At 54.0% G+C, this 13618-nt stretch overlaps 1 protein-coding gene across 2 annotated transcripts in view; it reads right to left on the bottom strand.

Moving 5' to 3' along the window:
• Positions 1-5625: 5625 nt before the first annotated feature.
• Positions 5626-13618, bottom strand: part of ELAVL1 (ELAV like RNA binding protein 1) — a 37230-nt gene continuing 29237 nt past the window's right edge. For both annotated transcript variants that reach the window (XM_054583333.1, XM_054583335.1), the window contains exons 5-6: positions 12358-12583; positions 5626-9543 (exon numbers count right to left, since the gene is read on the bottom strand). In XM_054583333.1, coding sequence (XP_054439308.1) covers positions 9219-9543; positions 12358-12583 — 551 coding nt within the window. In that variant the 3' untranslated portion in view covers positions 5626-9218. The remainder of the gene's footprint in view (positions 9544-12357; positions 12584-13618) is intronic.

Here is a 13618-nt window from a genome sequence, read left to right as displayed (position 1 = left end):
TGAATCGACCACGTTTTATCTAAAATTCTTAATTTTGAACAAAGGGCCCCACAAATTATGTAGCCCAACCTGCTGGTCTCTGTCACACTGAATCAAGCAGGGTGTGTATGCCCTGCCTGCCTGCCTGGGGGACGTCCAGGAGTGACTTTGGACAGTGGTGGCCTCCTTCCCCTGTCCCATCTCCACTGGTGTCCTTGACATGTGGCCTATCCCTTCCAGTCAGATTTTTAAGGATATAACTTGCATGACAAAGAGGACGGGGAGCAGGGGGGCAAGGGCGGGGCTCAAAGGGCCTGAGAAGGGGGTAGGAGAGGGAGGGTGGTACTTTATACACGTTGTCTTTTTAAATTCAAAATGTTTAAGACTGCATCTTCATGTGCAATTTCAAACTGAAAGGTTTAAAAATAACTTGCAGCCCTGGCTGGGTGGCTCAATTAGTTGGAGTGTCATCCATACCCCAAAAGCTTGCAGGTTTGATCCCCAGTCTGGGGTCGGGGGCGTATGGGAGGCAACCAATTGATGTTTCTCTTTCACATCGATGCTTCTCTCTCTCTTTTACCCCCCTTCTTCTTGCCCTAAAATCAATAAAAAAAAGATATCCTCGGGTAAGGATTAAAAAATAAAAGTAACTTGCGAAACACTGCAATTTTATTTTTCTCTTCCATCCCAGAAGCAGGTGAGTGGAATGTTTTAGGGTCAAAAAAAAATACCCCCCCCCAAAAAAAAAAAAGAATCGGGAAGCCTATTTACAAGCACAGTCAAGGTCTGTGCTTATCCTTCCATGGGTCCGGGCCCCAGATGCCTCCACAGCCAGTCTTCTTCCTCCTGACTTTATCTTCGCTCTCTGCGCACTGTGCAGGCCATGCTACCTCCATCTCTGATGCATCCTTTTCAAAGATTCCCTTATTTCTTCGCTTCTCATCTTCACCTTGAAACAGCTGTACTGTGGTCAGTTTGCTCGTGCCCCTCACCCGTGCCTTCTCCATGAGGGCATACACCATTGCCAGACGCCCTGTAAAAGCCCTGTAAAATGTGTTGGGCCCCGCGACGGCCCCGGCTCAGCAGGCAGAATTTAAGCAGAAAGAATGAGCAAAGGGACAAGGCCACTCCCCGGCAGGGGCAACAGCCCCCAAGGAAAGGAGCACCAGTTCCCCTTCACCCTTGCCATGACCTTGGCATTCAAGGCCCTTCCACCTTGCCCTCCCTGTTCCTCAGCTCTGGCCATTGGGGACTTGTGAACCTTTGAGAGACATCCCAGCCGCGGCCCCCGCCCCCCAGGGAAAGGTCTGCACACGTGCCCCTGCCTTTGGAGCGTGTGCCCAGGTCTCTGTGCAGCGCCCATGCTCTGCTGGGAGCTCGCGGCTGGGGCTCAGGCACTGGCTCTCCGAGGGCCCCGCAGGAATTTTTTGGCTGCCACACATTCCGTGTCAAGTCAGACCATCCCCATCACTCCATTTTCCTGTCTTCCTGGAATGCAACAATTTTACTTATGTGAATGCAGGAGAAAGCTGACAACCATCTGTAGGTAAAAACTGGCTTTGGCTGGGGCTGCCCAGACTCCAGAGCCTTCCCTGAGGAACCGGGTGGTGCTGGGGCTCTAGTCCCTGCACAGACCGTCCTGGAGCCTTGCTCTCCCTGTGCCCCCTGCACTCCCCAGCAGCCATCCCTCTGGCGTGGGTCGGGGTGGGTGTTTTACACAGTTGCCCGCAAGGCCTCTCCACAAGGCCTCACCTGACAGAGAGAAAAGGGCCTTCACAGCTGAGCCACCAGCCGGGCTCCCTGACAACTCCCCGGCCCAGTTTCTGCCTGCACCTCATCCTGGGTCCCTCCAACTTGGAAAGGACCCCTCAGGGACCTGCCCCAGCCCTGGCCACACTGCCAGCCCCGCTCCGTGTGGCTCTCTAAGCTGCAGTTTCCTTCAGGACCCAGGCCATTGTACCCCGGGTCCCAGATACTGCCACACGGACTTTTCGGGCCCTGCATCAATTCCTTCAACTTGAGAAAACCAACAGGGCGGAATGTACTCCTTGGAATAAAGGTGAAAGGTGGATTTTAAAATGCCAGAGTCTCCAAGAAACCCAAAGACAACTTGAAAACTTCTGATCAGAGGTGGGTGGCTGGCGCGCCTGGCGTCGTGGGCATGCGACCCGAGCAGTCACGCAGGACCCGCACTCGGGCCTGCACGCAGCTTAGTGCCTTGCGGCCTCCGTCTCCGACCTCCGAGTGCTCTCTGGAAGGGAGGCCCTGCGTGTCTGTGCCAGTCCTGGTGGCAGGTTGTGAGGGCCCCTCCGAGGACACTGTCCCAGGAGGCCGCATCGGGAAGGAGCTGGCTGGCTGCTCACGCCGCAGGGGCTCAAGAGGTGCCCGCAACTGCTCTGGGGGGGCCTGAAGGCCCTTGGGAAAACTTGGGGTCAGGTCCGAGCCCCCTGGCATGTGCCCGTGGGCTCCCCTTCCCACCTGTGTGGTCACGCCTGCAGGAAACACTACACCTCTTCACCCCAACTTTCCATCCCAAACTGAACCCCAAAATGGACAGCTTCAGAGGCACAAAACTAGAGGGTGGCCCAAGCCCAGAACGCTCTCCGCCCCGCGGTGGGGAGACCATCACCAGTGCCCTGTGGGCCGTCCCCAGCTGGCGAGGCTTCGGGGTGTCATCTGCAGGGCGGGCACCTGCGCAGCCACAGTGACACCCCCTCGTGGTGCCGGTGCGCCTGTCACGCACACTGTGCTCCTTGGAGTGCGAAGTGCAACTCACGCCTGACAGTGCCCACTGCAGCCGCCACTGCCTGCGGCTCCTTCAGCTGCTTCCTGGTCGCTTCTGTCAGTGCCACGCCGGGGCCACTGCTGCCCGGCAGCCCCGGCACTCAGCACACCCACACACGGGGGAGAAGGGTCTTTGGTCTGTTCTTTTGGACCCCTGGGTGGGATAAAATGTGTTCACCGCTGACAGGCGGATACAGGTGGGCAAAGCAGTCCTTCCCCTGGGATCCAGACTCCCTGGCCGGCTTGGCTTCCACCGCAGGACTCCCGTGGGGCACCCCGAGGCTGTGGCAGGGGTGGGCGGGAAGCCCGGATGCCCCTTGTCAGGCTGGCGATCCATGCCACCCCGGTCCTGCTCAGCGGGGGTGGCCGGCCAGGGGTAGGAGGACAGGGCAGATTCACTGGGCCCCTCCCCGCCCAGCAAACCCTCACATCTCAACTGGGTCCTGCTCATTGTTAAACACAAACCATGATTTTCCCTTCTCTTACTGAAATCCTTTCAGATTGTGCTAGGAAATTATTGAAATTAAACCAAAAAACCCCAAAGACATAGGAATGCAGGGGTTAGGCCCTCAGAGCCTCCAACATGAAAACCGCCTGTGCTAGGCTGTCGGTCTGGCAGCCAGAGCTGGTCAGCCAGCGCATGGCTCGGCCTCCCAGGGCTCAGAGGCCGTCCCTGGCATCGCAGGGGAGATGGGCAGCAAGGCTTTGTTAAAATGCTCGCCCAACTGAGGCACCTTCTTACACCTCCTGCTTCTCAAAGTGAGTCCCTGGTGTGTGGGCAGTGCCTGGGGTGGGCTGGGAATGCAGAGTCTCAGGCCCACCCCGAACATGCCGAAGACGAACTGCTCTTACACGGGGCCTCCCCCCGCCTGCCACCAGGGGAAGGAGGACGTACCGAGGACCAAGAAGCCCTGCTCTGACGCACTGGGAAGGGCTGACACCCAGGTCCCTTCTCAGTGCACAGGTGAGACAACACGCGGGACTCTCTACACCCAAGCAGCTACCCAGAAACCCCAGGAGCCCCGGAGATGGCCCCTGGGTCTGGGCACGCTAGGGATGCCCTGATGCGCCTCTTGCTGGAAGGTGCACCCTCCTCCCCAGGCGGGACGCACATGCCCCGTGACAGACATGGACTGACTATTCTGACGCTTCCCCAGAAGTCACGGCCTGTTGAACCTGATCTGGGAAAAGGGAGATGAACACACAACTACAGGACACACACAGACACAAAAGAAAACCATGACTTTAGAAGAGGCCGATCTACAGGTTTCGGTGGTGCCCACAGGCTGTGGAGCAGCGTGGGGGCTTGCTGCTCTCTGCTGACCCCAACCACGCTTCTGGACGCTTCTTGGATGCAGAGCGGCTGTGGTAAGTGTCGTACCTACTTGATCTAGTTTCCTTTTCAAAGAATCCTACAGGTGGGCATCACGGATCCCGCTTCACAGACGGGGACACTTGAGGTCTGGACAGTCGACAGTGTCTTGTCCCCAGTGCACAACGGGGAGAGGGCAGAGCCAGGATTCCAACCCAAGACCCTTGTGCTACATCCTGCCTCTGGGTAAGAATTTGCTTCCCCCTCACCAAAGGAAGCTAGTGTCAGATGACAACTCCTGTGGGCCACAGGGCCCAGGTGTGAGGAGCAGGAGGGCAGGAAACTCCCAGAGACAATGCAGGAGGCCCGAGCACATCTGAACCTGGAGAAGAGGGGCAGCGAGTCTTGGAGGAGGGGATGGCTTGTGTGTGTGTGTCCAGGGGAGGGAGCAAAGCCCAGGGAGAGGCGGAGGTCTGTGGGCGAGCTGTCAGAAAGCAAGTCCCGCGCCTTCCGCGGCCCCCCAGCGGGGCTGCCCGAGGACCCCTCCCTCCTTGCATGCATGCAGGCCATGCGTGGCACACGGGAAAGCTCGGTGGACAGCAGCCCGAGCTCACCGGGCGCTCCGCCAGCGCCGGCTGCCGACACGGTGTGCACCATCCCCCTACAGCACCGCGTCTCAGCGACCCCGCTTCACTTATTACCAAAACAGCACAGAGCTCCAGTTGCAGTCACACGCAGGGCTTAACACAGACCTCGCACCTGCGGGGAGGGCTGAGTGTTTGAGCAATCGAATGTCGGGACTCGTCAACACCCCAAACCATTATCACTCTGTACTCCAAAAATAAGCTTTGAGAGCTTTGGAAACTGAATTAAAATGTCTACACAGCTATGAACAATTGTTTAATAAAACTTTTTCATGTTTCCATTACATGTAAATATATCAATTTGGCATCTCTATAAAAACTCTGAAAATGGTGCAAAAGTTTCATTCTCTTTGAGAAAGCCATTGACAAAAAATATTCACACTTCACTAAAATTTTGAAAAATGGTCTTCTTTCAAAGCTTCTTTATTAATCTGAAATCTTCTGAATTATCAAAATCTAGGTTTGCTTTTTCCTCTTAAAACACTAAAGAACATTTATTCACAAGGATAAAAAGGCAAATGGGGAGATGGAAAACTGAGAAGGGCTCCCCCCCGAAAACTTAAAAAAAAAAAAAAAGCTAGTTACATAAGCATCCTCAAAATAACACAATGGGCTTCGTTTTATTGTTGACTTTTGGACAGCAGTGTCACACTTTATTGAAAACAAACCCATGTAAAAACAAAGTTAAAATGAAAAATGGTATCTGAAAAATAAAGTATCTTATATAAAACAAATCAGTAACTTAAAACACTAATATACAAAATGTCTACCCGCCTACTGTACAACGTGGGGATCGGCCAGGAAAGCTCCCCCCGCCCCCCGCCCCCCCCCAGCGAGCCACTGTAAACAGAACATTGCACGAGAAGAGGTGGTCCTGACCCCGGGACAAGCCTTCTCTTGGCGGGGGGAGAGGGGGAGGTGCGACGCAGCCCTCTCAGCATCACGGCTCAGGCCATCGGCTTGCCTAAGACAGGGCCTGGCAGTGACTTACAAGTGTTTTCTTTTTTAAAAATGACTAAGCAGAAAACTGGACTATGTCACCAAAAGGTTGTGGAAAAGTAGACACTACAATCATCAGAAGTCAGAGGCGCATCAAAAGGTTTAGAACCTTCAACCCTGCGGAAGATCTGGGGCCCGGGCGCTGCCGCCGTCGTCACCAGGGGTCCGTCACCAAGGCCACGCAGCAGAAAGCACTGGTGGCCTCAGGTGTGGCCGGCCTGGGGGGTCTGATGAATGGGAGGGAGAGCGGGGCCCTAGCCCTGGGACGGTGGGAGAAGTGCAGGTGCAGGGCTGGGGCGGGAGCGGGGCAGCTTATTCTCACTCTTTCACCCAACCCAGGAAGGCTGCAAGAAGCAGAGGAAAATACAATGAGGCTGAATTGGATATGAAATAGGACAGCCGGGTAACGCTAACTTTGATTTTCAAGACCGACAGCGGACTCAGGCCCGGCAACGGCCCCCGTGTGGAGGACCCTGGAATAAGGTGGTGCCTGTCACGGTCTCAGGAGATTCCTCTGCTTGTCTGAGCCAGCGGGGCCCTCTCAGCTGCCCGCTTCGAGGGGCCGCTTCCACGGCAGCCTGGCGCAGCACTGGGACCCGGTGCCCCGCACTGACACCTAGGGCACGCTCTCAAAGGTTAAGGCAGCTCTTGGACAAGGGAAAGGCTAACCCTCTGATCAAGGAAGGCGGAGCTCACCCAGCACCATCTGCTGATGAGAGGCACAGCCAGTGCAGAAAATCACAGCCTAGCACATTACAGTGAACACTAAGGGACAGAGCCAAGGGTGAAAAACAGGTAACTGAACTGGAACCAGGTTCACAAGTTCAGAGCTGCTTAGCCTACAACTGTTAGGGTGAGTTACACAGGCCAAGAGAATTCAATCAAAGCCCTGGTATTTATGTACCAAACTAAACTTCTGATAAATTAACTTTACCTACTCTTAATTCCTTTTCACTGAATTCCCAAATAAGAGCACTCATTTTGTGAAATACAAATATGATCGATCCATGCAAAGCTTTTTAAAAGATTTCTTTTAGACTGTGACTTTAAAAAAAGGATTCTCCTTTTGCAAACAAGCTTGGAGGAGATGAAATGAACTTCATGGACACAGAGCAAGGACCCGGCACCCAGGCAGGAGTGTCAACTGCTTTTTAGGAGAAACATGTCAAAAGCAGAATCCTGCCACATACCTGCACATCCAAACTCCCAAGAAACCCACTGGGGTTTTGGCCAGAAGGCGGGGTGACTACGTAATGTGAGAATTCTACTGACCTGAGCAACTTCAGGCAGCTTTCAAAGGCTCACAGCACTTCACATCTCCTTCTCACCTGGGCCAGCATCAGAACCATCAATCGGGTCCAAATGGTGGGAAGGGGTTGGGGGAGGCTGGGGCGCCAGCTGCGAGGCCGCCAGGGACATGGGTCCACAAGGAGGTTGGAGGGTCAGTTTCAGAACTGGGACTCTCACCTCTGAGAGGCTGCTGGCCCACGGTCACACAGCCGGAAAGGCATACTTTCCAGAAAAACATCCCAGTCCTAGGGTGAGGAGCACTCTGGGGCAACAGAGCGGGGACCCTCCTTGTGTTCTGGGCTCTAGGAGGAGGCATGCCAGCTGCCTCTGACTTAGGACCTAGATTGTGCTGGAGGGAGGCGGCCCTCTGTGGCACAGGCCAACTTGTAAGACAAGGCCCCAAGGCATGAACTTGGCCTTTAGTGGGAAAAGAACACGGCACCTTCTCACATGTGGGAAGGATGATGCAGGTGGCTAGCAGCCCTCCACAGGGCATGGGGGTGACAGGGCGGGGACAGACAGCCTTCAACTTATCAAGGGCTTCTCAGAACACCGACCTGCCCCACCCACTTAAATAAATAAATAAATAAATAAATAAATAAACAGACAGACAGACAGACAAATAAATGCTGCTGCAATTCCATGATCTTGATAACTAAAAAACAGCCGATCATTATGTTTTAGTCTCATGTCAAGTTAAAAACTGCTGGTACTAAGTTATCTTGCTTTTTATTCTCTCTGTACACTAGTTATTTATAAAAATCGGATCATGCTCCTTAGGAGTTGCCTGGAGCCCTGGCCCCGGCCACTTCTCAGGCCCTCTCACACTCTCCCGGCTGGCTCCCCGTTGTGAAAAACACCATCTGTGACCGCACATCCCGACATCACAGAGCTGTAAATGCTTTGTCTTGAGGCAAGTATTTGTTTCTTAAGATCTTATACGTCCTCCCTGAATGCTAGGCTGTCTGTGCCTCACCTAGCCAAAAAGAAAGAAAAGGTAAAATAAAAAACAAAACAAAATTTGAGCAAAACAAAATCAAATTTAATGGTCTTAAATGCAAAAGTAAAAACAAAAAACACAAAAAAGCAAAAGAAAATTAACAGAACAGAACAACCCAAAATGTCAAAGCAATTATGAAGAGAACTTTGAGGGTTAATCTTTTAAACTACAAATCAAAGGGGTTTTTTCTGTTAATAGATAATTGGCAAGAAGTAAGTACTTTTCTGCTGAGTGTTCATATGAAAGCAAAGTTTCAAAACAAAATCCGACTAAAACAGAGAAGTCTAGCACTCACGAGAAGGGATGCGAGAAATACAATGCTCAAATGTTTGTGTTATTAAAAATAGAGCTATCTTATGCATTCGAGCTATGGTAAATGCTCTTGGAACCTGGAGAGATGGCTGCGAACGACAACATCCGACGTGTGGGGCACCGTGCATGCAGCGTGTGGGCAGGGGCTCAGGGTGTCCGAGCAGCAACACCTCTTCCGCGTGCCTGGGCTTAGGTCTGACTCGGGAATATATGGAGTTTCCCTGAAACTCTTTGGTCCGTTCCCACTGATGCCTGGCCTTAGGAAACACCGTGTCCTCCCCTGGAGGGTCTGGCCTGGCGAGCGGCCCCCTCCCCGGTGGCAGCCCGCGACAGATGGGCCCAAGGCCAATGCCAGGACCACTCGGCAGAGCCCGGGGCTGAGTGAAGAGGAGGTGGCAATGGGACCTGCTTGGGGAAGCAATTTCGTGTCAACCAAAGCAGGAATCGCTTAAAATGTTGAAGCAGTTGAGAAAACGCACACTCAGCATCTGTCTAACATTTTTAGATTAAAAATGAAAACTCAAAGGCCGTTACTTTGTTTTATCCAGTTTGCGGAGACACCGAGTGAAAGGGGTGTCAGACAGTCTCAGGAGTTAAAGCATGCTTCAGTTTCACCGCATCCCGAGGGACTGGGGGGTCAACGCAGGCGACTCAGATGTCTGTTTAATATATATTTTAAAGGAAATAACTTAAGAAACTTAAAGTTGGTCTACCATTGTGGGATTTCAAACATTTGAACATGTTGGTTGCATCTCAGAGTATAAAAACCTTTTCACTTCTCATTTAGACTAAGACAAACACTTGTGAAAATTGGCGCAAAATGAGTTGTACACTAACAAAAAAGTTTCAACTTCTTCACTCTGAATTATCTATTCCGTACAAAAAAAGCATGAGTGAGTTATTTGTGGGACTTGTTGGTTTTGAAGGAAACCTGTAATATTTTGTCCCCCAGGCGGTAGCCGTTCAGGCTTGCTATGGCCATCGCGGCTTCTTCATAGTTTGTCATGGTCACAAAACCAAAGCCTTTGCACTTGTTGGTGTTGAAGTCGCGAATCACTTTCACATTGGTGACTGCGCCAAAGGGGCCAAACATCTGCCAGAGGATTCCCTCATCAGCATCTTGACCAAGGTTGTAGATGAAGATGCACCAGCCCGAAGACGCGTTGCCTGGGACATTGACACCAGAAAGCCCACTCATGTGATCTACACCCATAGGGGAGAACCTAGCAAACAGAGAGCACAGCATTCAGGTCAAGGTCACGGTCAGTGGGGGCCGGCACGCCAACATCACCGGGGGAGCGGGCCGGGAGCAGCAGGCCCGGCCCAGGCCCTTCCCTCTCTCCTCAGCCAGGACTGGAGTCCCAAGGCTGGCACACCCCCCACGCAGCAACAAGGTTTCTTCTTTGTCACTGCGAGGAATTCAGCATGGTGGCTGAGGGAGGCGGTGGACTCTGAGGAGACACGTGTGGCGTCCGGAGGGTCGGAGCCTCAGCCGACTTCACTCAGCGATGGCCTGTTGGTGGCGGGCCTGCAGCTCCCTTCACCCCTCCCGCAGGGTGGGGGTGTGTGTGGCAGGGGGCTGTTGGTCATTTCCACGCTCCCCAAATTCTAAATGTTGGAAGATTCTCCCCGCCCTCTGAGGTGCTCTTGCACCCTCAGGCTACCTTGGTGGAAATGCTTTCCTCACACTGTGTGTGTGCTGGGGAGGCCTGCATCTTTTTCTTCTTTTTCCAAATTTTGCACCTTCCTTGGGTCATGACCCGCTATCTCCAAGGGCTCACAGCGCAGGGGTTGGTTACACACGCCACTGTGGGGGCCACTGCCGGGGCAGGGGAACTCCTCGCCACAGCTCTTGGCAACTGTGCACGGCTGGTTCCTAACAGCCCGGAAGGGCCGGGGCTGAACTGCAGGCTCATTAAGCTGTACCAAGAATGCGTGGGGCCCTTTCTAAAGTGACACATTCGGTTACATCAAACTAAGCCTTCTACCCACGTGTGGCCATGGCAGTAAAGATTAAAGCAGGTGATAAAATTGTAACTGAAGCCAGGCTGGCCCTCTAGGTGGCTCACAAATTAAAGTCATGGTCTCCGGTCAATTCAAAAAAATGTGAGGGCGCAGCATCGCAAGGCCACACGGCACGAACGGGGCAGCACCGTCTGCTCAAACCTACAGCAGGGCTCCACGCCGCAGGGCTCGCCTAGCGGTAAGCGGGCACCTCCCAGGGCCGTTAAACAGATTCCTGCTCTGACCAGACGTGACCCCAGACAGGGCGACCAGAACCCCGCAGTACAACCAAACCAAGGGTGGCATTCGACACAGGTATGGGGGAACCCAGACACACCGGCTGCCACTGTTTGGCCTGGCGAGTGATCTTACACAGCCGCACCGGGACGCCTGGGCTGGTTAAATGGCTCTGGGGGCTGGCCAGTGACCTCGCGTCTGTCTGGGTGACAGTCAGACCCCAACAGCGCTGAAATGGGGTTCCCACTTCCAAAAGGACCCCTTAAAAGGACCTCATTTCCTCTGAGTTTTGTAGGGTACCAATGTGGGCCCGACTTCCTACAGCTAACCTCTTTATGTAGCTATTATACTGACAATGATTTGAGGTACTATTTTATTGCCTTTAAGTGACATGATTCTCATTCTTAAGAACCACTGTTAATTGGTTTTTCTCCAGTAACTGGAGCTGATTTCTTTCATCCTGAGACTATTTTCTCTGATGGCACAGAAGGATGACTGACCTTCCTTGTCTGGGGCTCCCCCAGTGTGAGAGGAATGGAGGCACTCTCTCCTCTTCTGGGTCTCTCTCTCTTCCTCTTACCTCAGTCTGCCTTCGGCGGGGAGGCTTCCCTCCCGCCTCCCCCGCCCCCCTCCCCCCGCCGCCACATCCTCTGCCTCTCTGTCCTGCTCCTCTGGCCATCGTGACCCTTGCCTGCCTGGCCAACACTCCGGCTCCTCTGGCCTCCCCATTCTTTCCTGCTCCTTGTTGCTGAGACCAAGGCACCCCCCCCTCCTCCAGCCGCCCCTGATTTTCCAGAGCGACCAACCTCGCCCAACAGGCAGCGAGGTGGGTTATGCTCTCTGACATCCACACGGATCCACCTCCAGGCTGCCTTCTGCCTATGGGCATCCCCTGCCTTTGTCCCCTAACGGGCTCTAGACCCCGACAGAGCCAAGAGCTCTGGCTTAACGGGCGGTGAAAACAAAACCTCACTAAACAGCATCTGTGGAAACGGGCAGGGCTGCACCTAACTTCACTGCTTGAAACAAAGATGGGGAACCTGCCAAGCTGCAGAGAAAAACTCTTAACATACCTGAGTAAGCCTTGATGCCATTTCTCGAGGTTTTGACAAAAATGGAACAAAATGGCCCCTAAGTGGAGATGCCGTGACTGGTGAGGGGCAATACACCCGATTTTGGAGGCCAGGTTACTTGCTCAAACCACCCCTGTCTCACTAGGTCCTGGCAACTGGAATCATTTTCGATATGGAAAGACTGTGGGACGTAGGAAAACTGTTCACTTCTATGACAGGGCTTCTAAACAGAGGGCGTATAGTGTTTAGGCGCCAAAATTTCTTCACGAGGCAGGTGGGTGAGAAAGGGCTGTCTTAGGGCTGATGATCAAGTGTCTAAAGCCCGTTTAGAAACTCTGGAAGGAAAACAGCTCTCGCTCAGCAACCCGAAGGCCGCCTCTCTTGCTCACAGAGGAGGAATGATCTTTCACACTCATGGCTCCACCCTCGTGCCGCTAGCGCTATCGCCTGCTCTCCCAGTAGCTGCTGGGAGCGGGCACCACCTGGTTGATTCCAATTACAGACAACACTCGGTTGGAAAGACAAGGCTTTCATACAGATACCTTTATGATGGAGACATGAAGTGATTCTGAGCGCAGCCTTCCGATGCGATTAGTCGGACGGGCCCAGTGCTTCCCCCTGCATGCGGCTACCCAGCCAGTGCGGCCCTAAGAGCTTTCCGAGCACTGGGCCGCGGTGGGAAGAGGCTGGCAGGGAGCTGACAGCACGGCCCTCCTGACCCACCTGAATCTCTGTGCCTGGTGGTGCACAGGGCCTCCGAACCGTCTAGCTGGCGAGTGGTACAGCTGGGAGAGCAGGGCCATATTTTTGTTCTGGTTGGGGTTGGCCGCGAACTTCACTGTAATGGGCTCGGAGGAACCTGGGGGTTTATGACCATTGAAACTGGTAATTGCCTCTTCTGCTTCCGAACGTTTGTCAAACCGGATAAACGCAACCCCTCTGGACAAACCTTTTTAACAAACCAACAAAAATGGAGTTAGGGCGAAAAATGCAAGGATATTTTTAAAACTGAAAAGCAAAAGTCAAGTCAGTCAGTCTACTGTGGTTCAAAATGGATGTCTGGTTAATGAGATTAACAAAAATTAAACCTAAATATGGAAACAAATGAACAAATCAAAAAAAAGGACTAATAAAAGATTAAGGTTTCAAACTTTCTTCTGAGTTTCTTGGTGCCAAAAGATACTTTGAGGACAGACACCCCAGAGAGACAGCTACAAAGGAGGACTCGCGCCCCCGGCCCCGCCACTACTCAGAACCAGTGCCCACTGCAGTGGGGAGCCCAGAAGCGCCGGGGTGAGGAGCGCTGCCTGGGCTCGGGCCCAGGGCCCTGCTGCCCTGCCACACTGCCCTGCCCACGCGCCCAAGCCGCTGCCGTGCCTCTGGGGGCCGGCTGTGAAGTCGCGAACAAGGGGCAACCTGGCCTCACTGCCCTTCCAGCAGCTGGCAGAGTCCCTGGTTGTGTGGTGCCCAGCTCGTCCTTCACCATCGCCCTCGAGAGGCGTGGAGGGCCAGGAACCAGCCCTCACCCGGACAGCCCATTCCTGCTGCCACCACCTCCCTCACCCCTGTAAGGCCCTGTCACCTCCTGGGCTCCAAACTGCCCTCAGAATTAAGGGAGGCCACACCCTCTCTCTCCTTAAACTGACCAGGTACACGCAGCAGTGCTGGCAGCCCCGCAGGCCCCCTGGCAGGTTGGGAGTTACTGCCTTAGGCCCACTTCACGGCCGGTCCTGCTCCCGCATGGGGAGGGCCAGGGACCCCCGCTGGGACTCCCACCTGCCTCGGGAGGGTGCCTGCCCTCGCTTCCGCTGGCCAAGCAGGAACGCGCGCCCAGGACCAGGCTGCCTGAGACCCAAGGCCCAGCTGCGAAAGGCGTCTGGTCAGCTGGCGTGGGCGTGAGACCCGAGCAAACCAGCGGGGAGGGCCCCGCTGCCCACGCCTCCTGGTCCATCCCCATTCTGGGTCTGGGGGGGCGATGAGCAGA

This window comes from Pteronotus mesoamericanus, unplaced genomic scaffold, assembly GCF_021234165.1.
Source record: "Pteronotus mesoamericanus isolate MK-2021 breed Mesoamerican mustached bat unplaced genomic scaffold, CSHL_Meso_final contig_730, whole genome shotgun sequence".
NCBI classification, from domain to species: domain Eukaryota; kingdom Metazoa; phylum Chordata; class Mammalia; order Chiroptera; family Mormoopidae; genus Pteronotus; species Pteronotus mesoamericanus.
The sequence above is the reverse complement of the archived record's forward strand: the minus strand, read 5'-3'. Positions and strand labels throughout refer to the sequence as shown.